The sequence below is a fragment of the Ptychodera flava genome, chromosome 6 (genome assembly GCF_041260155.1).
Source record: "Ptychodera flava strain L36383 chromosome 6, AS_Pfla_20210202, whole genome shotgun sequence".
NCBI classification, from domain to species: Eukaryota; Metazoa; Hemichordata; class Enteropneusta; family Ptychoderidae; genus Ptychodera; species Ptychodera flava.
This window is the reverse complement of record NC_091933.1, coordinates 27,099,596-27,126,707: the sequence shown is the minus strand read 5'-3', so window position 1 is coordinate 27,126,707 and position 27,112 is coordinate 27,099,596. Positions and strand designations below refer to the sequence as shown.

Below are 27,112 nucleotides of genomic sequence, written 5' to 3'. Positions count from 1 at the left end.
CAGAAGCTGACATGTATTAATTTTGATAATTTTGACAATAATTGTGTTCAGTTTATACAACTACATTCTTGTTCTACTTCCTACAGCGTGTTGAACTGTCCAGTATTCAGCTTGCAAACACAGCCTGTGAATATATACCTCGCATCAGTATCATTGACAAATGACTATTAGTGTGGACTCTACTTCAATTATCATCCAATATTCATATATGCAGGCTTTTGTTGACAAACTGAATATTGTGTGTTTCAGCATGCTGTATGGGAGACAGCAAGAAACTGTATGTAATATACTGCATAGGAATATTGAAAAAATATCAACAGTTGCAGCTTCTGCCCCGATACTAGGCCTACTTGCTTGTTTTTTACGAAAATTCATACATTTTAAGATTTTTCGAGACAAAAGTAATTAAATGCGACAAAATATTTCTCGATCTTGTTTAATTATTACCAGCATTAGAGCAATTGGATGACATTTAAATGTTATTAAATGATAATTGAATTACCCACCAAATCTTGGAATCGTAAAGGTAGCGAACAAAGAAAATTTCAGGTCCCCCTATAGGAAGAGCAAAACCTTCAAGTCCCCCCTCTACTACCCCCAAAATTTTCGAATCCCCCGAATTTCTCAAGCCCACCCCCCTACTGTTTTTTTGTGAACGCAGCCTAAGGGACCATCTCAGATTGTCGTATAAGTTCAAAAAGCGAAATTCGTTCGTTTACGGGGGAGGGAGTTTGGCCTCCATTCAATTAGTGAACTTCACTTTCGCACTTTCGCACTTCTATTTTGTGATTACAAGTACTCTTTATGTCCGATGACGTCATAGAGTACCAGGGGGTCAGGGTGCAAAGGGTTAATTGTGTGTAAAAATAAACATAAACTGTACACTTGTACCAAGAAATTTTGCTGTAACTGATTCCAACTCGTTCGTGTCATGATATGCTTAGTACTCACTGATCAATTACTTGACGATGTAATGTGGTAAGGGGAAACATATTCTTCTGTAGGTATAAGCAAAATGCTACATTGTACTCTCAGATAGACATCAACATTTCGCACTTTTAAAATTTCGTTCAGAGGCGGAGGATTTGATGTAAACGAACAAATTTCGTTTCTTGAACGTATGCGACAATCTGAGACGGTCCCTTAGTTATATAGACTCATTGATGGTGTGGAACACTCGAAATGTCGATGGGTTCATCACTCGTTCTGCTGTGTCATATAATGGCCGTAAAGGTTTTACAAAGATGTTGGTTTTAGCACTGGACCTACAATACAGATATTCACTCGTCCGCTCACACAAACATGGTCATGTGGATGTGAGAATATAGTTTTTACAACACGATTGGTACTAATTTGGGATAATTGAATCTTTATATTTTTAAATTTCTCAAAAGTTTTCTGTGCAATATATCTTAATGTTGCAACATTACAAATTGCTCATGAAAACAAGTGGGTGACTTAAAAGGAAAAGCAGATGAGCTTACATTTGCAGGTTAAAACGGCCTTACTTCACCATCAAATTATCCCAAATTAGTTCAAATCGTGTTTACTGTAGCCACAGACAAGATATCTAAATTAGTTTCGTAGGCTTACTGTAAAATTATACATTGGGAGACTTCAGGTGTCACTTCCCTGAAATCATAAGTACACCCATCAAAGGACATCCGTTGTCCGTACACATCGATATTCACATTAATCCAGTACCCTGTTTCGAGATAAACAAAGACAGATGCGCGTCAAACTACAGGAAGCCCAGGTGTTTGTACATGTACATCAGCGAAACTTTATTTTCGCCTCAATTGACACGAACGACGCCTTGGTGCACTATTGGGCAATGACCAACTTTAAATTTTATGGAAAGGTTGTGTGCATAATTCTTATTATTCTTATTTTTTTGCTACATTGATAAAGTAGAGTGCACTAAGAACCTGTTAGAAGAAAATGTTACATAGTTTGCTTATCGAGTACAGCATTTTGCGCGGTATTCCCTTTTTTTATTTGATGAAAGAATGATTGAACGTTTCAGCGAGGAAATTTTAAGCAAAACTTCACTTCTTTCACTTTCAAGGCACGAACTACTTTGACCAATAACTTTAAACATTACAGACTTTCTCAGGATTCAATCCTGGTATATCGATTTGTCCATTCTTTTGATTTCTGTTCAGACTTTCAGGTTTTAGAATTTAATGGATTCAGTCCATAACTGAAGCAATCTGTTAACGGTAAGAGTGCCTTCAAGGCATTAACTACCGAGGTGAGGTGATTATTAGAGATGGCTGGTATTTTAAGGTACTACAGACCCAATAAGGTAAATTACCTTATAAGGCCCAATAGTTTATCACCTCCTCGTGGGCGTCGTTCGAGTCTTGGCGCGTTCGCTTGTACAAAAATCATGGGTCTGAATTGTCCCTATCACATCATGAAATCTGACGATAATATGCATGAGAAAATATAATAGGACGTCTTTTAAGATTATTAAAATTGATGAACTTAAAATTCCAAATGCCTAACTGAATTTCTATGGACTAAAAACAGAAAAATTCTCATTATATATATATATATATATATATATATATATATATATATATATATATATATATATATATATATATATATATATATATATATATATCATGAAACATTCATGAACATATGAACATTCTCATTATATATATATATATAGAGAGAGAGAGAGAGAGAGAGAGAGAGAGAGAGAGAGAGAGAGAGAGAGAGAGAGAGAGAGAGAGAGAGAGAGAGAGATCATGAGAATGTAACAGGTGTGATATATGTGTATGTGTGTGTGTGTGTGTGTGTCTGTGTCTGTGTCTGTGTCTGTGTCTGTGTCTGTGTGGTGTGGTGTGTGTGTAAAAGAACATATCAAAGAATACAGATGTCCTCCTGGGAAATTACAGTGCCTGATGCTATGAATAACATCACAAATTGTTCAAGTACAAAGTAATAATATCCGTTACTCAAGATTCATGCATCCTGCAACATGAGCGAGACATAAGTAAATTTTCTGTAGATCTTCATTCTCGTTTATGTGGCTGGGATGTACATTATACATGTACTGTGTTTTAGGTAGTGGTAATTCGATATATAATATTCGTTTTGATCGCAGCCATGCAATAAATTTTTATGATGAACAGACATCTCTCACTCACCGATAAGGTCAGATCGTCCACGATATTTAAGTAAAGCCGTCAGGTAATTTAGAATTTCCTCGTTATGGATCTCAACTAATGTTTCCCCACGCTCCTGGCATTTTGACACAGCGTCGCGAGATGCAACAGGCTCTTCAAGCAGGGTGTAGTGAGCCGACACTGTTAATGGAAGTTTAATACGAGGAGGAGGAAGCTTAATGATACGTTATTGTAAAGTAATTGAACATTATCTGCATTTAACGGTAATCTCTCAATGAATGCAAATGTATTAAATTTAACATTATGCTAAAAACGCAACAAGGTTCATTAGCTGGGATGCCTCTCAATGGAAGGAATTGCAATTACGGGTCTATCAGTAGATTTTCGCAGGAACTGCACAAGAATCGGACGATACAAAATATTTACTCTTGTGAAAATTACAGTTTTAATTAAAAAGTAAAAATACGATTACATTTTATTGATGTTTAATCATACACTCATCATGTTTTTATCAATATATTTATGACATGAAATGTTTTTATATTAGTATTATTGATATTTAATCCAGTGTTTAGTTCCCTTCAAGCAGAAACAATCTACCTCTGAAACGAACATAAAATAATTTTTGAAATATCACTAAATGTTATCAGCATTGGCTGCCTGTAGACTACACAAGTTTTCCTTACCATTGAAACATTTGGGCACTCGATCGTCGAGCCATAATCCTCCAGAACAAGTCCAAGATTCGGGACCAACCATTCTCAAACCCGCGTCACATGTAAAAGTTAGGACACTGCCATTGGCATTGTCACCGTCCATAATGCCATTCGGGAAATCCATGTCACGTGGCCACCTACAGGTGCCGACTGAAAAACACGTGACAAAAGGCAAGAACGTAATGTCTGATTTAGCACTTGTGTTTGTTTTAGAGAGCACTGCTCTGAGTATTATGCTCAAAAATCACTTTTTTGCAAATATTCATTCAATGTTGATTAATTTGTTAACCCAAGATTAAAATATTCGTTGGGCTCACCTTTAAGCTTGTCAAGCAGTTGTAAGTTGCGTGATACAGAAGTGTTATTTTATGCAAATGAATGCAAATCACCAGATTTCCCCACTTCTTTTTCCTCCCAATTTCAAAATTGCAAAAGAATTTAACTCCACTCTGCCTGGGTCAAATTTTCTAAAATTTTCTCATTATCATCTTTAAATGGTATGTAACTAAACGACTATTTTGTTTAGCAATCAAGTTCTTACATTTTGAATAAGAGGCATTTTAATTTTGCTAATCTTAATTTTAATCACTTTTTTGAGCGTCAGTATTTCAACCCTTGCCATTTTAGAATGAGGATAGATAATGCAAAATGAAATAAACATGATTGGAACTAATTTGGGATAATTGGATCTTCGTATTTTTCAAATTTCTCAAAAGTTAGCTTTCCTTTGGCTAAATGTAACAATATTACGAATAACTCATAAAAACATGTGTATAACTTAAAAAAAAAACAGATGCGCTTACATTTGCAGATGAACCCTAATTAGTTCAAATCGTGTTAATAGTCCTTTTTTTGTACATATACTTTTGTCTCAAGTGAAATATTACATTTCAGAAAATAGAGTCAAGTTTTTGACTTGACTGAAATTTGATCATTAATACCAAAATCGGTTTTTACCCAAAATATACGCCAACTTCATCGTTCGAGTCAACTACTGCTACCATACTAAACTAAAGAGTCTCTGTTTTTTGAAAATATCGTAGTATGAGGGGTTTACTTGTAATCTTTTACTAGAAATATTGCTTTGAAAAAACTGTGTTGGCAACATCATGCAGCTCCACCTGAAGTCGATGGGATTAGAATTAGAGAATCATGGTACTGTCCAAGAACACTTCAACCATCATGTGTGTATATATATATATATATATATATATATATATATATATATATATATATATATATATATATATATATATATATATATATATATATATACATATATATATATATATATATATATATATATATATATATATATATATATATATATATATATATATATATATATAAAACACTTCTGAAGTCAATTTGTTATTAAATTGAGTTCTTCGGACGCAGCTAGTATTTTTATAATGCCGATCAATACCTTCAAGCTTTAGGGGAAGAAGTACAGTGTTACTAAACTCCTTGTAACATATATCAAACATCAATTCCGTGGCATACATACCCGTCAAACGATTTTTCCCTTTTGATAAATAAATAAATATGAAAGTAAGAAGGTTCAAACTTCACACTGTTATCTGCTTATACTGCACTTTTCAGGCGTTTGCTCTTCTCTGTTATTTACGCAAAAAGGAAGAGCAGAGGGAATACTGGTTTATACAGGGTGGTCGAAATGTGTCACATTATTTTAGCAAAATTAAGGAAAAACGATTGGATTAAGGTATCGTGATCTCTTTGAAGGGCTAGGATGTGACTTTGTGTCATCGTATAAGTAAACCACTGGACGTCTATGATGCTATTTTTAAATAGATGTATGAAATATAGTGTATGAAAAAGATAAGTTTCGATGGGTATGAATAAATAATTAGGCCATAGATATAAAATTGATTTTGTCTGTATAGCGCGTTTTCAATATTTTACATTTACAAACCAGCTGACAACCAACATACGTTGTCTACTGGCACGAAATAAACAATTTTTAGTTCAATCATCTCACTTTAGAAGAAAGTAAGTCAAAGGAAACACATTAACTTCGGATGGACACATACTAATACATGCAGTAGCGGAGACGACTGCATATAGTTGACGCATGCTGTGGTTGCGATGCGTTACAATCATGAGAATGATATTTTTTACTGTTTGGAAAATATTACCGAACACTTAGTTGTGGCACATCCGCTTGACAAGCTTGCCCCTATTTAAGCGAGTCAGAACAAGTACATTATCCGGGGGCTGTTTTAAAGAGAGGCTACAATATCGTAGGTATCGTTTTGTTGTTTCAGCACATAGGTCTGTAACTGAATAACAAACAATTAAGAGATAATAAAAAAGTTATTAATAAAAAAAACAAACAGGTCAATCTCTCTCTCTCTCTCTCTCTCTCTCTCTCTCTCTCTATATATATATATATATATATATATATAATTATATAAGATGGTGTATAAACATGTGTAACGCACAGTATGCAAAGTTAATGTGCTTTTATTTCAATGGGTATACAGCTCTTGCTTTTTGAAGTTTTACACAAACTCACCACACAGCGACTCTTCAAGGTCCTCAACAACTATCCCGTGTAGATCGTCAGGTCCAAACCAAGCCCAGGACACAATATCTCCATAGACATCGCTGCCAAAACAGTGTATGTTAATTGTCTGTAAAAAAGAATACGGTAGATACTGACAACGTAACAATTTACATACGTCGTCAGCTGAGTAATGTCAAAAAAGTGTCTGTGTGTGTATGGGGTGTGGACTCTGTGTCCGTTATTGTGTCAGACGACGAATAGAAGAATAAACCACCTATATTTTCAGTAGATAACAGCCACACATGTTGTACCAGTAAAAATGTAATACAGAGAGCTCTGGAACGAGCGTCGAACCTGCTTACCCTTATCAACCTCAAAAGTTATGAAAAAGGAAAACGCCACGTCCTTTCCGTACGATCAATCGACAGGCTTTTCGAAAGCTTTTTCCAATATGATATGAATGTTAGTGCGTACACACGGTTTCTTAATGGTGATTTGCAACTTATCTCGCGCAAAATTATCGAAATGCACAACCGACGTCACCACGTAGCGTCAACTTATGCTATGCGGCTAACATATACGCTGCATGGTATAGGTAAAGACTCAAGACGCCCGTTGGACAATAAAATAAAGCCATTAGAGTAAATAAATAAATATGTCTTCACAACAGCCTTTGGTATCATCGCCATCAACATCTTATGAATTCCGATAGACAGTTGGTGAAAGCAGTCATTTTGAAAGATAGAGGAGTGTGGATGTTTCGCTCATAATATGAAGTTTCTCATAAAACTCAGATTATGGTCATTACGAATGACATTTGCACTCGCCACGTCTTCCGCTTACTCGGCCAAAAATACCTCTCGACGTTCATGTATCTTTTCAGACCGTCGTTTGACTTTCGTTACCGACTCGGAGTTGAAATTGAAAATGACAATTGAATCTGTACGGCAAACAGCCAGAAATTCTGATAAGCTCCGAGCGTTCATCATTATTTTCGGCATGTCCACAATAATATTGGTATTAGGGATGGACAATTAGATCTTTGAAGGGGGTGGTCACAATGAAACTGTGAATTTGTTTTTTACTATTGTAAATTTCTAAAAAAAAATTTTCCAATTGAGATTAAAGTGTGCAAATGTTTTTTTTCAGAGTAAATTTTCAGATTAATAATTTTTTTAGTTCGTCGCTCTCTGAGGATAAAGAGGGCAAAGATGTGGTGAAAAGCACCACAAGCGACCGCGCAAATGGTCACGGGGGGAGGTCAGGTGTCCCCCTCCTGCCGTTGGAGCTTTTGAAAAATAGAGACTAAAATGGTGTTATTTGGTGGCACTTTTCGAGTATTTTTGCGGGGGAGGTCCGGAGGGGGGTGTCGCCCTCCTGCCGTTGGAGCTTTTGAAAAATAGAGATTAAAATGGTGTTATTTGGTGGCACTTTTCGAGTATTTTTGCGGGGGGGGGGGTCCGGAGGGTGGTGTCGCCCTCCTGCCGTTGGAGCTTTTGAAAAATAGAGATTAAAATGGTGTTATTTGGTGGCACTTTTCGAGTATTTTTGCGGGGGGAGGTCCGGAGGGGGATGTCGCCCTCCTGCCGTTGGAGCTTTTGAAAAATAGAGATTAAAATGGTGTTATTTGGTGACACTTAGGGAGCATTTTTTTCAAATTACACATCTTCCTCTGAAACATGGTCTTCTTGCTCCTCAGTAGCTTCCTATAGTTTTGAAAATTGACTATTTTGGTTTCCTCGCTTCCCTTTCTACTGCGTGGTGAAATGCCTACATTCACCCCACAAAACATCATGCATATCTCATGATTTACAATTGATTTTGACAAGCTGAGAATCTGTTTGCAAAATATAGTGAAATTTGCATATTTGTGTTTTTAGAGCAATTGTTGCCCCTTTTTGATCAAAACATCTATTTCTCTGTAGCAGCATGTCCAAATTGATTGGATGTGTCTAGATGTGGTGAAATTTCAATATTTGTCTTTTTAGTGCAATTTATGCCATTCATGGTCAAAAAATTTGTATTCTCTGAAAGGGCTTGTCCAATTTCTTTGAAATTTGCTACATAAGTCCCTTAAGATTTGTTTAAATCATGCTCTTTTTTGTGGTGGAAAAAATCTTCAGATAATTGTCATTCAGCATTTGCTACACACAAACGATTATTCATGCAGATTTATTCAGTATTTGCTATCGAGAAACTCTCAAAGTTCAACCCTTTTGTGCGTTTTTGTGTTGGGAGTTGTTGGATTGATGGCATTCTACGTAGTGTATTGTTGAATGTTAATAAATGTGTTGCTGTTGTTTTTTGAGGCTGTTTTTTGAGAAAAAAGAATTGAAAATGCCTTTTTAAAAGCAAAATAATACATAATGACTTGATATGTTGTTTTATCATTATTGACGTGTTTCTACTTGTTCACCCATTCTTGCATTTATCATTGCAATAAAATGCCGTGAAAAAAATGAACCTGATGTGGCCTGCATCTGTTTACCTTGATCTTAAAAGGCAAATATAACTTTCTGTCTTGACAACCATACCATAGTTTCAATGTTTTACCTAGTGTACCTGCTTGGTTTGTACGCAGGAAACAAGTAGAAAACAGGGTCTATAATATATAATATTCAAGTGATCAGAGTACAAAAGTCCTGAAAAGATAAGATAATCACAACTTTCAGTATAAGAGATACAGTCACTCTAAATGTATAAATTAAAATTAAATATGTGCCTGGAGGATGTACTAAAAATACAGAAAGTTGCTTCCTGTCGGTAAAATCTAAAAAAAATTCAAGATTTTAAAGACTTTTGCAGAATATTTTTTATGCATTTGCCTTCTTATTTATTTTTTTATATTTTGCAAACTAGTTTGAATATATTTTTTTCCTAACTTTCTGCTCTGAATTTTTTTTCTGTTTTTGACCACCACCCCCTCCCAAGATCTAATGGTCCGTCCCTTACATACACAGGCAGTGTTTGAAGAATAATTTATTGGCATATCACATGTTCTAAAAAGAAAATGTTAAAAAATGAAAACAATATGCCCAGCAAAATACCCTAAAATTTACAATAGGGAAATATATATTTGTGTCAATTTCAAAAAAAACCAATCCAAATTGGCTAAAGTAGAAGTGACGATTCCGACTAACAATAACTCCTCCTGGCCTTACTCTCGAACAAATTATTTCAGACACTTTTGTTTTGGTTAAACATGACAACAACAGGGATGTGCGTCTTACCTCAATCTGCTGCGGTGACAGAATAACTGACCACACGTTGAATTCGGTTATCTGTAAGTGAATGCCTGTATCATTACCCTCCATCAAGTTTGTATCTACTTCATCCCCGATTCGGAATTGTTGTCCTGCTGGAATACCGCTTGTTCTCAGCCAGTTAAAATAACTTTCTTCATTGCTATCCTTTACGAGGGTCAAGTCAAAATAGGGATATTGATATTGCAGCAAGGTACAGATGCAGTGCCACTGTGCGTCGTCAAGAGATATCCCGCTTTTGGCTCCCGTGACCGAGAAGAAACTTATTTCAATATTGTCAAGGCGTCTGAGCTGAAGATATGGCTGTGATAAATTCCCATACGTGACAATAGCTCTGGTATGACTGAGTTCAGAAGATTTCACCCACATACAAAGTGTCGCAGCATCTAGAACGGGTATGAGTAGGTCTTCTCTTGACTCAGCCATCGAGCCACTGGCACCATCTTCTGCTCCAAGAACCCATTTCCTCCCAACGAAAGAAGAGGTTTCTGTGGATGATGGAATGAAAGCGTCATCAACAATTTAATGGAGATGTCGACACGTTTCATTATTTGATTTGAGTTGTTTATTGCTGTCACACAAGGCACCAACACTGACTTTGCTATGAACTCATACATCATCCACGGACTGGGCGCCTAAGGGCAGGATGGACAGATATCAAAATGGAGAGCTGGCAATAACGTGTAAATCATATATTATGTGTGATTTTGTTTCGTTTCCACTGAAGTTGCTTAGGAGATCTATAACTTTCATTTATTTAAAAAACTTGAAGACACTAGGAAGAAATCAAGAATTTGTATCTGAACATAAAAACCTATGAATTTCAATGCAAACATCGACAGGTTGTGAATAGTTTCAAAACAGTGTATAAAATTGTAAAAGTCATTAATGCAACAAACGATATGATATTTACGTTTCTGAAATGCCTAATGTACTGTAAAAATAATCAAGCGCCAAAAGAATACTTGTGTGGGGGATTGTTTATCTTTGTATAACGTTTTCTCAACAACTTGGCAGTGGTCGATGACAGTATCCCTGCTAAAGTCAGTGAGAGTTAATTCTGACACAGCATCGCAACAACCTCCTGCATTACGTTCTTCTTACATTGTAATATCCCATCACATTAAGCAGACTCGTCCAGTCACTTCTAATGACCTAGGCTTCACCTTGCCACATGCACAGCACTTTGAAATTTTCAAGATGGATAAGTTGGACCACAGATTCTAACTGGGAATCAAATGTATCAACACGCACATTTCCATCGTCTGTTGCACACCGACAATCCTGGAGGATGATTCCCTCTCTTTTCGAAAAATTCTAACTTTGTGCTCGTCTTCGAGTGGCAGTATATGTTATGATTGTTCGGTGACTGGTCAGTGGTGGCAATGGAGGTCTAGGAAAAAGGATTTAAAATGCGGTTTTGAGAGGCTGTATTTGGGGAGCATTCCTGATGACACAAAATCTTTTGTGCCTGTGAATTAGGAGGCGTTTTAACCGGGACAAATCTTAGGGTACGTTTACGAGAAAGTGGTAATTTTATATTACTCAACTTTGTCTTAGGAACGTACAGACATTTCGGGCGGGGTGCGGCTTATGTTTGAAAAACGCTTGTGAGAAAATTGTTGACCCTCATAAATAGCCGTGTACAAACTTAGGGATCCTCCTCCACTAAAAATGACCCCGTATTTCGGTTTATGTTGCAGCCGTCTTGTAAATTGACACTTTTCTCTGACATTATTTCTGCGAGTTTGCAACTTCATCACAATTGTTATGGTAAACATCACGAGCATTATGCAACCAGTATAGCTTGATTTGATAATCATGTTGTGGATACAAATAGCTAATTAGCTGAAAGTTAAATGCTAAATCTCTTTTTACTGCCGTTATACATGTATCAGCACATTATGTAGCAAATTAATTGCCCTTAGGTCCTTCAAGTTTATATGCCAAATTTGCAAATATGCAAATATGCAATTTACAAATTAGCTGACATGAAAGTGAAAAATATCTTTCACAACTATAATTTAAACTCTGTCATTATTATTCATAGCACTTTCATCAATAGGTCAAGTTTTTCCAGGTAAACATCAAAATGAATAGGACCGTTAAGCAAATGTATTACGTAAACTACTGATTAGATAAAATAAAATATGTTCAATGTCTCTTGCTTCTGTTATATCATTGTAAAATGAATATACTTCGTTAGTTTTATCCAATAGGTCAGGTCCTTTCAGTTTTTTTACCTCATTAGTAAGAGTTTATTAAATATGCAAACTGCAAATCAGCTGCCTTAAAAATGCAAAGTAAGTTTCGCCTCTACTATGTCGTAGTTTCATCAATACACATGGAAAGTTTCATTAATTTCGGCCTGATCCTTCCAATTAAATGTGCCAAATTGGAAACGTTCATAAAATTTGTAAATTAGTAATTTGCTTATGAAATATTAAATGATGTCCATTCATTTTATATCATAACATCTTTAATGTACATAGCAAATTTCGTCAACTTCGGTCCAGTCAATCCAGAGGCATAGCCCTAATTAGGAAAATTCTGTAAATATGCAAATTTAGGCAATTTGTTGATGTGAAAATGCTAAATTACTATCGTTGATGTTATATCACTGTGACTTCAATGTTCATAGCAAGTTTTGTTCAGTTTGGTCTAATATCCATGAGATATGTTTTCATTCTGAGAATATCTGATTTCTTCACAAAAATATATAAGAATTAATTATACAGACAACACGGAGTTAATCGGTTCTTGCAATTTCCACACAGAATATATAAGTACTAGATTTCATTCCAATCCGATGGGCCGTCCTTGAGATATCGTGCCTACAGACAGATAGACAGCAGTACGACAGTAGTTCATGTATATGAACATGTAAGCTAAAATGAGAGGGGCTGTTTGCCATACGTACAGGTAGTAAGGTTTTCTCTTCTTTTGGGGGAGCCATCATTATTTACGGCATTGGGGTCGGAGGAATTTCATCAGAAACTCAGAAATTTCGAGTAAACCCCTTGCCAACCCCTCTCTAAAACAGAAATTTTGACTGACCCTGCCCCGCACTTAGAAAAGGGAAATATCAATACAATAATTTGTAAAATTTACAAAAATACAGCAGTAGTAAAAACTTTTCAAATCCTGGTGTAGGCCTACCCTGATAGATTATCATCGGTTATCTCGTGACAGTTGAAAAAAGTGAAACCAACAAAATGAAATTCAAAGTTCACAACAAGATAAAGATATAAAAGCTCACGCTATAACCAGTATCCAACCATAATAGTGTTGTTTAATTTGGATGGGCATCATGACAAGATTTTCACCAGGATATCTGAACGGGGAGTTTGAAAGTACAGAGGAGAACACGCGAAAGACTGAGGGGGAAATGTCAGGGGGGTGAAAATTTTGAGAAATTGATGTGTCCAATGGTGCAGTGTGGTGCAATTTGAGAGGTGTCTTCAATTTGTTGTTTTACAAGTAAATTTTTGAGGAATTGATGAACGCAATTGTGCAATCCGAAAGTTGTTTCAATTTATTTCGAAACCGAAAATTGAGTGACCTCCCTTCTTTCTCTCCACTTTTTGAGCAATCTCCCTTGTGGTTTTCAATTTTTGAGTGACTCCCACCCCCTCCGATTCCTCATACCCTACAGACACATAAATGATGACGGCTCCATTTGGGGTTTGTAATTTTAATGGATTATCCGAAAGGCTGTGCGGGTCCAGAGATGTAATAATTAGGTAAATTTTTCGACTTGCATTTTTTGAGGGGGACACGAAGCTCAGAGAAAACGGTCTCATAGTGTGCAGAGACGTCTTTGTTTGCTGGATGGTTGGACTTAACTTCTTCTATACGCATTTTCTCTTTGAAAGCTTCTCCATGAGAAATTGTGCAGCGTTTCGCTGACCAATTTGAAATGAGTGTCCCCATAAATCGTTTGAAAGGATAGAATCAATGCATGTATATCCTCACTTTTCTGACAATCAGCTCCATCCTGACAGACATTTCACTGTGTGGCTAGTCACGTTGAGTAGTTTCTCGTGCAGAATTGCAATAAAAAGGCCATACCCCTCGATGCGATCGATTGAAGAACAACCCTCAAGTTTAGAGTTGAGGTCGATGTGGTATCAGCCATCAGAAAGGGCGACTGTGAACATTATGTAAAATATTTGGCTGCTCTCTTTATCACTGGAAACAGAGGGTACGAACCTCAATCATCAAGGATGTAAGCTTTGACTCACTATCGATCATAGAACTGGCATGCCATCAGTACGTCGTCACAGATATCTAAACATTTTCTGTATTTTTCGGAGACCCAAGGTCGACTTCGCCTAGCCTTAAGGCAGAAATACTCAAACAGCAGCTCCTTACAAGACCCTGAACAAATGTGTCGTTAGTAAATGGCGCAAAAGACCGTTGAATAGTTCATTGAATATTCAAGGGAGTCTCCATTTGTGAGATACCCCGGTGTAAATAAAAGAAGACAGACGGGCAGAATGGATCCTTAACCAAACATTTACAGTGAAATTTTTTTTCCACCTTCCATTACAGAGGGAATAGGTTTGCAAGAGGTAAACAGAATGAGCCGTTCCGGAAAAAAATGTTGTTCCGAGTCTTGTGAGAGTACAGGTGATACCACAAGTGCTTTTGTCAGGAAAGGAAAATTGACTGTTCTGAAAATCCTAAAACAACATCCGGCATTTATGGATGTTTTTCAGAAAATAGGAAGGTCAGCAGAAATTGATGATCATGCTTTCAAAAGGCTTGAGCATTTTACTTGCCTTCTGTATGGAAACAGAGCCACAAGTGATATCAACGTGGTAAGGTATGAGAAATTTATGGAACGTTTTACAGCCAAAACAGGCGTATTGTCCACCTACGATGGCATGCCATGGATATGAGTCTCTTACCACCATGCAGAGATTCATTGAGAATGCATATCAGAAGAGCAAATTACCAAGCGCTGATGCATGATTAACAAAAAGTGTTTTATTGATTTGGATTTAGTATGGAGATGTTCCCTGAATTATTCCACGCAAAAACAAAAGTAAACCTAGTAAATTTTTTTTAAAACTAATATTATACCCTATGTGATGACCAATTTACAGCTTCCTAGAATCCTAGGGCAATTAATTTTGAAATAAACAAAAACTAGAACCGGTCATATTTGCCAAAAACATTTAAATTCCTGTTTTCCTTTAAATTTTCAAGGTGACCTTGACCTTTGACCTTGTCGGTCATATGACCATTGAATAGCACTTGTCGAAATATGTAAGAAAGAGTGTTTGAATTTTTTCTCTATCATTTTCAGTTCCTGAGATATCACATATTTTAATTTTAAGGGTTTTGTGTAAAATTTTATATCAGATGCTATGGTAACTGAATTTAATATCATGCAATGCCACAAAAGTAAACCAACTTAAATTTCTTTTAAGTAATATAATACCCTATGTGATGACCAATTTACAGCTTCCTAGGGCAATTAATTTTGAAATAAACGGAAACTATAACTGGTCATATTTGTCAAAACAGTGAAATTTCTACTTTCCTTTCAATTTTCAAGGTGACCTTGACCTTTGACCTTATCGGTTATGTCATCATTGAATAGCACGTGTCCAAATAAGTAAGAATAAGTGTTTGAATTTTATCTCTGCCATTTTCAGTTCCTGAAATATCACATTTTTTAATCTTATGCACACCCCTCAAATTTTGCTGCCGTTACCATGACAACAGCTCCCCACAGCCACACGCATATTCGATATGACTGCAGACAACCTGATTCTGACAGCTGGATAGAAAAGCTTTCAGAAAATATCGGTCTGTAAAAATCCCTAGAGGGGGGAGGGTTTCGGTTCCTGGCCCATGGACTATGAGCAATGAATGATAGAATGGGCTCAGCACCGGTTGTTTTACATCTCTGACAGTCTGTGACATTCAGTAGCTTCTGATGTTGATGTTGCAATACAACAGTCACTTTACAGAACACATTATTAAAAGTGACTTAAATATCGTATTTTATGATGTGCATATTGTCCATATATGCACATAATACGAGATGTGCATAATTGTGGACAATACCAACCATGTGGTCGCCTCCTGCTCCTGCTGCTACAAACACTAAATACGATAAGGTTGGCAAAGTCCATATGATTCGTTAAAGGTATACAGTCACCTAAATCTAAATATGCCCATATACAGACAAAGGGGCGTTCCTTGGTATTCAAAATGCCCATGCGAGGGCGCTGTTTTTAAAAAGCGGCCACCCGCTTAAAATCTGTGATTGGTTAGATTTTCTCTTTCCATGGTAACTGTGGCAAAATTGGAACAGGTGACAGTATACCTTTAAGACATTATTTCCGATCAGTCTTGGTCTGATAATACACTCGCGCACCAATATATTCACCATGCTGCGCTTCAAACAATGGCGACCTGCCCAACGCAAAATTCCTGGATCCCTTTTTGGCCACAGAACGGAAAATAATGACGCAACCAACCTAACGGACCAACCATTCTGATCTATCCAGACCCTATGAAGGATTGATTGTCAAATATTGAACGTCAGATGCAGTGTTTAGGTGGCATTCTCGTACAAATGTGTCGTCAACAGCGACCGCTGCCCATGATAAATTATTCATTTACAAAGTGCTTATATCCACTGATCAAAGAGTAGAAGCTATAGCATAAAACTTCAGATAAATAGATAAGCAAAATGAAAATATAATCAGAGTCGATAGACTGTTTTACTCAACTTACCGCTCTCGTCACCGCAATAATCGATGGCAATGCTGGGAGATCCTCGTTCGACGATGACTCCTACGTATTCCAAGGTTAATGGTTTTCGATCAACAATGTGAACCGAAGGCTGGTTGGTAGCTCTGGTGTCTGACACCTCAACATTTAGAGCGCCGCCATCTAACCAGTGAAAGACTGCAACTTGCAACCCACCTCTTTCTAACCTGAACTCATCCTTAAAAGTAGCTGTGTGGCTTTCACCGTTCACGCGTAGAACTTGACCACTAGTTCTATCAAACTTAAATTTGTACCCATTTGGGCTTTGGGTTTTAATCGCATCAGTCATCAGAACAGAGAGACCGCCCACGACGTGTTCTGCCCGGATGTGAATCGAATGGCCCCGTAGTGGTTGTGTGAGATACACTATCGCGGAGTTACTCATGGCTTTACGGGTGAATTTTCGCTCACAACCTTGCAATGCTGGAAATCAATTCATAAATTAACAGATTAATATAGTCACTACAGCAGACTTTCTAACTTGCAAATTTGCATTGATAAAACTGCTCGTACACTGGATATATATATATATATATATATATATATATATATATATATATATATATATATATATATATATATATATATATATATATATTACGTATTGATTTTATAGCTGTAGAAAGAGTGTCGGCTTTTTCAGTTTCCCTTGAAAGAAACTTCCTTAATAAAACGTGCCTGTAATATATCAAAGAAGTGTGCGCCTCCGAGACAGATATTCGGACTATCAATTTTTATTTCAAAATTTTTTCTGATCTACCTGATGTGGGGGATTCATTTTAAAGTTCTTGGTGTGAGAAATTTTTTACTGTCTTTAATAGTTTTTCGAAAATCGGAAATTTTATATTTCCTTATAGAGTTAACACAGGGATGGCGGCCATTTTGAATTTTAACTGTTTTAATCTGTTTCTCTGGTGCCAAACTTTGCACCGTGACCTCTGATCTTTATTCTTGATTTGGTAAGACGAAATGGTGGTTGAAAATTTCATTGAGGAACATTTAAGCAAAACTTTAAGTCTTTCACTTTCAAGGCGTTATCGAAAGATGACACTATCAGGTTCCCTGCTCCGATAATTTGAAACCATTACGCTGCGCCATACACGATGTGTTACATAGCTGAAATACGACCTCGGACACTCAAATAGGCACTCTTGCACACTCATACGAGGTACATTGATATTCTACATTGATAAAGAATTGCTAAATAAAATTTCAATACCGAAGCAATTGCCAATAATATAATTTGAAGACATAAATATTTATTCACTATGCATCTTGCGCTTGCAGTTCTTGAAAGGTGATGTTCTTAAATCTAATAACACCAAAAATAAGTCTGATTAAAGCTCCATCAGCTGTATAGTTTTTCAGAACTTTTGTTTTGTAGTTTCCCTACACTTTCTGCATTGAATCCCTAAACTGTAATTTAATGCCAAGTATTTAGCATATCAACACATCCAATATGAGTATAATCTCCATTGTTATTGTTGGACATTGTATTCAAGTCCGGACTAGAATTCATTTGTAAACAATAAACAATGATCACTACACAAATACAAGCTGTTGTTGACAAAAAGAATACTCGAAATTTCACCATGACAAACGGATTAGGGTCAGACACGGTAGTTGATATACAGAAGCAGAATACTGAACAACTTGCCACAATGACAGTCACTCTGAACACTTATTTCGTAGTTTCCCCCCTGGAAGTTTGACAAGTCAATTTGTGGCGACGTCATTAAATGCATATGTGGTTTAATAATACTTGATCTCTCAGTAGCTCGCTTTCAAACCTTTACAGGTGTCTGTTGCTATAATGATCTAATGGAACTTCAAAAATACAATGTCGAATTGAAATGCGCTATGTTGTCGAAAGGAATAGTGCAGATATGCTCGATGCAAAAACAATTTTGAAGACAAAAAAGGCTGCGGCGTACATACCAGGAAATTCGCTGTGGTTGAGACAGTCTTCGCAATCACAGGGTTGTTGCGAATAATCACATGCACCAGCGCGACAGCAACCGGTCACATTCTGGTCGGCAGCTAGCACGAGGGAGCACTCTCCCGGCCGTCCATCCACCAACGGAAAATCGTCCCCACAGTGTTTCACTGCTCCCTGGCCTTTGACAACAACCACTGCATAAGTAAACCATTGAATAAATACTGTAAATCTTTAAGCTGCAAAATATTCATAGTGTCTGCCGAATTGTAATGATATCAAAATACCCAACATCATCGATTCCAGCGTCTTGTTTTAGTGAAAAGCTGTGCCAGGTAAAATGGTGGAGAAATCACGGGTATTTGGAAGTTTATCTCATAGATTCGGAAATCAAGTCATCCGTCTTCACTAGGCTATTTTTTGCATGATAAACAGTAATAGCGCAGTTTCATTCAATTGTGTATTGGAATTAAAGCAACCGGTAAAAAACGCAGACTGTAGTGATATCATGTGAAATATTCAACATCCTAGCAGAAAACTGGACATTATCGTTGACTTGCAACTACGCGAACTCCAATAACACGAAGGTTGAACTTACCCGAATTCATCTCAGCCAGGCAGATAATAACAAAAGCCCGTACCTGGAATGAAGAACAAACAAATGACTTGGTGACGTATCAACTCGGGCGCCAACTTACTTTACTTCTCCTGTGTATTAGTCTGATTGAAACACACAGATCTCAAACCTGACTCTCAGTGTGTATGGCGACAAAAGATCTCCCCTAAACGAAAGTTTTGGGTGCGAAAATCCGACGACAAAGTTATGATCACAACTTTTTCCAAAGGGACAAGAAATTTCTAAAACACGTCTCTAGAAGTTTAAACTGTCAATTGACGCGTTTTCGAACAACAACCATGTCAGACCGGTGATTGCGTACAAATTGTCTCCGAGATATAACCTTGACATACAGTCGGTGAATTTGCGCAGGATAATCGAAACAAGGGTAATTTAACCCCTTTCCCCATTCCCTCAAAAGGTAAGAAGTTCCGTTTATCATGCGCGTGTTTTATGTCAGCCATAACCAATAAGAAGTGCAATACCATCAACACGTTTTTGTCCGATTATGAATTTTTGAACAGAACACGATTTCCGATAAACACGTTATTGTCCTATTAAGGTAGTATGCACCTCGAAAGTAAAAGACTTAAACTTTTGCTCAAACTTTCCTTAAAGGATCTTTCAGCCATTCTCTTTCAAATAAAAATCAAGATTAAAAATAGGGGGTCACCGTGCAAATTTTGGTACTAGAGAAATAAATCATCCACAATTTACCGATATTTGAAATTCAAAATGGCCGCCGTCCCTGTGTTAACTCTATAGAGAAAAAATAATATTTTCGATTTTCGAAAAACTAAGACGGTGAAAAGTTTTCTTACGCCAAGAGCTTTAAAATGAACCCCCACAAGTGGTATATCAGAAAAGAATTGAAAAAGTTTGAGAGTCTGAATATCTGTCCCCGAGTCGCGATCTACCTTAATCCACTCTGTATCTTCCTGCTCTCTTCATATGCTAACATCGAGACTAATAACGCAACTGGCTTTTACACTACCCTAATTTTATTATCAAGCGGGATTTTATGACTTCGAACACTCGACAGAGTCATTTACGCAGTAAAGAAGGAACAACATGGCCTGTAACTTAGCATTTCCAGTGTTCATATAATACCATTACACGCCACGTACTTATTCCGTGTTGCTATTCGCCAGAATACGTCACATGACGAGATAATACGTCTAGTCCCTACTGACTCGACAAAAGTGACGTCAGAGGGCATTTGTGCCAAATTCAGAAAAGTGACTGGTCACGTGACCATACGCGTAGTGTCGTCTGCAACTTTGAAACAATGGCGTATGACAGGGACGTGATGAGCGCTCGGGATGAGCGTCAAGCCTCTCTTTAAAATAGCAGGATTTTCCATTCCAACGGCGTAGGAACTTGAACAGCTCATCGCCGACAAAGATTCAAGTGCAACCAAGGATGTTGCTATAGGTATGCTTAGAATATTTTGTTAAGAAATTGGTACTACTGTTACCGCTGTGGACTCTGAGAAATCGCCAAGTAGGCCTAAATTTGTCACAATTTATTGTTGAAGTGCATAATATCAAAACAAATTAAAAACCATAGCAAAATACAACATTGGCGTGTTATAACACACCTAAACATGGTCTTTATTCGGGCTATAGCTCCCGTTTTATTACCCCTTGTGGCCGTGTGTTACCAAAACACAGCGATGTGCTCCCGGTAACGCACGGCCCCTAGGGGTAATAAACGGGCGCTATGGCCCTCATGACCGGATAATAGGTGTTTACTATAATACTGATGAAAAGCATGTGACGTAAAGAATCATACTTTGAGTAAGCATTTCTGGAAGACGGTCACAGGATTTGGATGCAACGGAATTTTTATTTATTTATTCGTGCGCGAAGTTTCACTGTTTTCATACCCTCCTTGTTTTCTTTTCCCACCGAGCACATTCCCTTCAACGTTGGAGGCACTGGGCACAGAGTAATGATAAAACTTGTTAAATATTCTTTACTGTAGAGTCATTTTACGTCACTGAGTTGACAATTTCTTTTTCGATCAGACGCGCAGAACCTTTCTGGAGGGGTCGAAGTTGGTACTTAACCTAGCAATAAAGTATTATATTCGACAGTGGCTCCACTAATTTTCTTACGTTGCAAGTAGACACAATAGCATTTTGGCAATAGCGTTGATCGCGATTTCAGGTTTGTTACTAAATATAGCTGCACGCACGGGACTTTCGGACAACGCTGCCTAAAATTAGGACAACGTTTGTTGTTGCATGCGCGGCTGTTGTTGCAGCTTGTAGTCTGAGCCATAAAATACCACGAACTAGCGTGACTATCAGTAACCATTGTAACGCTAGCAGGTTTTCTTTTCGTCGTTCATGCGAAAAATAACGACAAATATTTATTTATGCATATTAATGAGATAGAACAATGACGTCATTTTCGATCAGTGCTATTGTCATGCAACATCGAATGCGCTCACGTCATAAATCAACTACATTCGTCTATTACACGTAGAGGATATCACAACGTCTTGATTCTCACGAGAATTTGATGAATCGAAACTTTCTTTGTTATAATCCTGTTACAGCCATTAACTTCTCGGTAATTTCCTACGTTCCCAAAACATAATTAAACTTGTACCTCAATATTTTCTTCCAGATCTAAATGATACCGTCAGTCTTTAGAACCCATCAAATGAGTGTTTTAAATTAAATTTGCCCGATAAACTGTTACTCTCCTATACCCGTTCAATTAGATCAAAATAATTTTGCCAGGCCGATTCCACTGTTGCGTGAGCAGATGAAATAGTGATGCAAAGTTAACGCGAAAATAATACTTTTGAAGTGCTTGACGTTCATGTAAGCTCATTTATTCATAAGCTCATTTCATAATACCCTGTGTTTGTACCTAATTCCACTCCTTTTGTGGCTCATATTTAACCAATAAAAAAGACAAGTAACTTGTTTGACACTGTCCCGTTATGATCGCATATATCAAGGTATGCTTATATTTATACAGCAATGAGCAATGTACGCACACAGACCCGCGAAGCCATACAGATGAACCAACGTACAGTTGTATTTACCCTGCTGAACGTGCTCAGAGCGCACTGCTCACAACACGAACGGTTCGTCGACACTCTCTCGTTGACAAGACCGACAAGAAATGAAGTCACTGTCCCAAACTCCATGAATCGAATCTAGAAGAACTTTACCAAAAGCAAATTCTACACAAGGTTGGTCATGTGACCAAATGAAATCTAAAATTTGGCAAATTTTCGAGCGCATTTTTTTATTGTTCTTTTTTTGAAAATGCAGGTCGACTCGTTTGCAGTCGGATAGATTGGATTAACGAAAACACGTTTGCAAGCTACAATTTTATTGGTTGTATGTAAACCGCTCTCTGATTGGGTTTTAGCGCTGCGGGCGAATAAGAAATTTAGATTCTTTATCCGCACCGCTGCGGTACGAATAGCCTCTTCCAATATTTTAGTTGGTTTAGAAGTTTATCCGTATCTTTCCATCTACTTTTTAAGTCGATATCTATCGCACACACGGATAAACGCAACCTTTTCAAGCGAGTATTCTTGGGCCAGGAACGATTTTTTTCAAACAAACAATTTTCAGTACTAAAAGTAAAACTGGGTCGGTCTCCCTTTAACGAGAAATGCTCTGTTGAAGCCCTGGGGATTGGGATAGATGAGTTTCACGTTATTTCTGATACTGAGTCCTCCCGTAAACCATTGGACGTCTTGCACGTCATGTAGAACTGTTATGGTGATGGAACATTCGCAAGATGGTCCCGTGAATGCTGCATCGGTGCATTTCCACCTGAAAGTCATTGCCTCTCATGATAACCTGTGTTCACTTCACAAATGCTTTAGTTATGTTATTTAAGAAGGTCTCGGATTTTCTTTCCCTGAGAATTCGATATACTAACAGTATGATGGGTATACGACCATCTGACTGTTGATAACATTCCGTGTTAACTGTCATTTATGCTCCTTTTCATGGGTTATGTGCCGCGATTTTCTCAATGGAGGTAACTAAATTTAAAGAAGGGCAAAAGAAGAGAGGTAACTTTTATGACGTTCCTCGGGGAACTTGAAGCGTTCCTCGTTAAAACGAAGGCTAGCTCGGGTTTTGACGGATAGTATTCGGTTTGCTTTGAAAGGGGCCATTCCTTGACCAGAATCCCAAATGTTCAATATAAAACAGGCGGTTTTAAGCCTAGTTGAGAATTTTACACATGTAAACGAGATGACAGAAGATATCTGTTGAATAGACGAAACCCTCACATGGAATCATCGACATTAGAAAGAATGGAACTCTCTGCTACATGTAATTTTTGTAAATGGATAAAATCAAATTTGCAATGGGCGGGAGGGGGGGGGGAGGTTAGAAATTAAAGTGGCTTTACACCTATTGAAAGTCCCCACTTAAACTTAGATCGTAGCAAACAGCCGAAGAAAATATGTATCGAGATTAAGATGACTGGCGTCGATAGAAGAGTATGTTTGTGACACTTTAAGTTTATCAATCGCACAAGCAAAATGATACCTACCAGTAACGATGCGACGGACATGTTCAAAAGACGAGCTTATAATTAATTAAGAGTCCGTAGGCTGCTAGACATTTACTGGATAATCCGATAGACTTCCAAGGCGATGACATTGACTGAAATGCAGCCTAGAGAACGGAAGACCTTCATTCGGGACTGTGGGTGATCATGCAGAAGTCGCGTCTTATGGACCACTACCTGAGAACAACTGTCGAGGTTGGCGTATATTGATGTGTCCAGCGCACAGATCGCATAATGACTGAGATAGTAATCGCAAAATGACTGATACCACCAATTACACGATTAGTCCGCTTTCGCTTATAATTGCTTCGCATGAGTAAATGCTCACATGCATTTGTTTTGGAAGTCGACTACCCCGCATACATAAATGATTGATGCGCTTTTGACTGACCAGTATAAATTTTCATTTACATTAAATGGCAATTGGATGCGCATGAATAAATAATTACGATAGTAATGAGTATTTCCACCTCTTCGTTTCGCCATTCGTTACGTAATACAGTCTGTACAAGGCTTTCAAGTAAATGTTTAGATATACTGTGGATGAGAGATTAGAAAGTTACGGTTTTTATTGACTGCCTGTCGAATGAGCATCTTGCTCAGAGAAATGTAACATGTACTTTGGTATCTTTTCAAACGTAATAGCACGGCATATCTATCAATCAATCAATCAATTTGTCTGTCTGTCAGTCTGTCTATCTATTTGTGTGTAACACGATTGGAAATAATTTGGGATAATTGGACAGTGAATTATTGTCGGTTTAAAGGTATACTGTCACCTGTTCCAATTTTGCCACAGTTACCATGGAAAGAGAAAATCTAGCTAACCAATCGCAGATTTTAAGCGGGTGGCCGCTTTTTAAAAACAGCACCCTCACATGGGTATTTTGAATACCAAGGAACGCCCCTTTGACCATATATGGCCATATTTAGATTACAGGTGACTGTATACCTTTAATCTGCAAATGTAAGCTCATCTGCTTTTCTTTTCAAGTTATACACTTTTTTTTGAGTAATTTGTAATATTAAAACATTCAGCTATAGTGCACGTAACACCTTTGAGAAATTTGAACAATATGAAGATCCAATCATCCCAAATTAGTTCCAATCGCATTGCGTGAAAATAATAACAATGATAACAAGGCAGTATTGCTGAAGGCAATGAGTACTTGGGCCGTGATAGAGTAATTTTGAGGACAATATATACTACTATTCAAATATGGTCTTGAATTTCCTCCTGTCAATGAGGCATTTGATTAACTGGTTATTAAACGAAGCAATGGCATGACAACGGCAAAATATGTCTAGCAACTTTTGTTGAGTTTGAGGCAGGGGTTCTTTATTTATTGCGGGAATTGCTTAAACTCCTTAAATATTCAAATTACAGCAAATTTCTTTTGTTCTCGATGGTAGATGTCTAATATTTAGCAGTGTTTGATCTAGGACTTCAAAAATAGGGGCCATCGTGGGCCCACTCCCTTGAAAAAAAGGGGCCATTGGCGAAAAAAGGGGGCCATGCTGGGCCCCTTGCAATTTTTAAAGAGGGCCCTTGTTGATCCCAACCAGCGGATAAAAAGTGGTCCCCCAGAATTATTAATCAAATTAAAATTGCAATTAATTGTTTTTAAAAGGCTTATAATGGACAGACTGGGTTGCCAGGCAACATTTGCAAAGACAGATTCCACTGTGCTAAAGGAATTGACAAAAAGGTGCAGTAGCTGTAACTGTTGATATTTTTCTTTCTGTGTGTCATTCAACAACGGCAGTTTTCTATCGAGCTTGAAGTTATTTCACTAGCATTCAGTTTGTCAACTACGTTTTAGTTATTCATGTTTTAGTTGTAAAGTAAACCCTTATTGTTCACAATTTAATTTAGATTCAATTGGCAACAATACCACTGCTAGAAATAGAGTGGATATACAGACTTTGTTGACAAACTTGATTTTTTAAGAATTACAAAAACCATTTTGATACTCAGAATAAAAACACTGAAAGCAGCCTATTAAAAGTGACAGCTACTGTCCCTTTAATCAAATAATATGAAGTTACTGCAGTGACTGGCAGTTCACCTGCAAGAAGGATCTCTTCAAAAAGACAGACGTACAGGTGAGTCAACATTTAATAACACACTTTTATTCGTTTTTTTTTTCAAATTTTGACCATTTTCTCAACTCAATACTGATGATTATGCATATGTTTTATTGCAGACATGTTCCATCAGCTACCATTCATCATGTCCATAGTACAGCCAGTGCCATTGTGACAGCCACTTCACCTGAGAGAAGAAAATATGATTTTTTTATTGAGCTGTGAACACTGAAATGCCAAATCTGATTTTAATAAAAATTTCACCCTAACATGTACCATTTCTGAATCAATTTTAAGTATGCCTAAAGGAAAAAAATAAAAAGAGGGGGTAAATAAATTAAAAAAATAAACTATTAAAAATGTTAAATACTAGATTTTGGTATCCAGAGAAATAATAAACTTAGATTTGAGAGTGTGTCCTTTATCTTATATTTCTTCAAAATTTCAAGTTTAGAGTAAAGGACTAAAATAAAATTTGGGGGTTCACGTAAATAAGTTGAAAAAAATAAATTATCAAACCTGTAAAATACTAGATTTACGTATACTAGAGAAAAATTAAACTGAGACAAAAACATTCACTCTCTTCTCCATTTGTTTGATGACAGAAATATGAAATATCTAAACCGTTTTAGTACGACTGGAAACCCCACGTGGCTACCACGCTGGTATGCGAGTCACTGCCAAACGAATAAATAAACAAGTGACTTGTCCTCGGAAACTCGCAGCCAGTTTACAAATATAACCATTTCCTACCACTCGGATATTTTGATCACCCCAAGAAATGTCAGAAATTAGCGTCCACGACACCATGCACTGAATACCAGTCCCGGCCACTCCATCATGTAAAATAGTTATACCGTATCAGCATTGCTGGCTATTTGATCATAACGTACTACAGTCTAAGCTTACATATGGTAGCCTTACATATCGAAGTCAACGGTAAAATTCCCAAAATTGTATTCACCTGCGGGGTCCGGTTGTGTTGCGAACCGGCAACATCGGTCTGCGTGTCAGTTTCTGACACTTCCATCGTTGTACCTCCTTCATCGTCGGGCGTGGGTGAGGAGACAACCCGACGGCTTTACAGATATAGCCACGGCAGAGTAACCATCGTACCGCTGGCATCGTACAGCTGGCATAGCTACGCATGGCCTTCTGCACACGTCCCGTCAAAGACGTCACCCCAACTTACGTCATTGTCGCAAAATGTCGTGATTGAATATATACCACGTTACGGTAAATCCTCGTGTTGTCGTAGAGCATGGGCGTAAAACATGGCGTGGCAGAAACAAACTACCAGGCGCCGGTCTTGATTGCGCCCGAAATGGCGCCATGGCCTTTGAAAATAGCGCCATAGCTGATTTTTTTGCGCAAAATGCGCAATGGCGCACTCTAGATCAAACACTGATTTAGATGGGCATATTTAGATTTCTGCCCTATAGTTATCCCTATATACCAAAAATCGGACATCC

The 27,112-nt window shown here is 37.4% G+C and overlaps 1 protein-coding gene and 2 long non-coding RNA genes across 3 annotated transcripts in view; all 3 read right to left on the bottom strand.

Moving 5' to 3' along the window:
* Window positions 1-16,842, bottom strand: part of LOC139135357 (uncharacterized) — a 51,056-nt gene extending 34,214 nt beyond the window's left edge. The window contains exons 1-6 of the mRNA XM_070702707.1: window positions 16,406-16,842; window positions 9,617-10,137; window positions 6,396-6,513; window positions 3,830-4,009; window positions 3,165-3,323; window positions 1,594-1,705 (exon numbers count right to left, since the gene is read on the bottom strand). Coding sequence (XP_070558808.1) covers window positions 1,594-1,705; window positions 3,165-3,323; window positions 3,830-4,009; window positions 6,396-6,513; window positions 9,617-10,137; window positions 16,406-16,826 — 1,511 coding nt within the window. The 5' untranslated portion in view covers window positions 16,827-16,842. The remainder of the gene's footprint in view (window positions 1-1,593; window positions 1,706-3,164; window positions 3,324-3,829; window positions 4,010-6,395; window positions 6,514-9,616; window positions 10,138-16,405) is intronic.
* A 1,558-nt stretch (window positions 16,843-18,400) lies between these two features.
* LOC139135355 (uncharacterized) lies at window positions 18,401-23,775 on the bottom strand. The gene is made up of 3 exons (XR_011552976.1): window positions 23,535-23,775; window positions 18,976-19,018; window positions 18,401-18,574 (listed from the first exon to the last, which is right to left on the bottom strand). It is a non-coding gene; the product is annotated as an uncharacterized lncRNA (long non-coding RNA).
* A 1,888-nt stretch (window positions 23,776-25,663) lies between these two features.
* LOC139134313 (uncharacterized) lies at window positions 25,664-26,885 on the bottom strand. The gene is made up of 2 exons (XR_011552780.1): window positions 26,605-26,885; window positions 25,664-25,827 (listed from the first exon to the last, which is right to left on the bottom strand). It is a non-coding gene; the product is annotated as an uncharacterized lncRNA (long non-coding RNA).
* Between the last annotated feature and the right edge of the window lie 227 nt (window positions 26,886-27,112).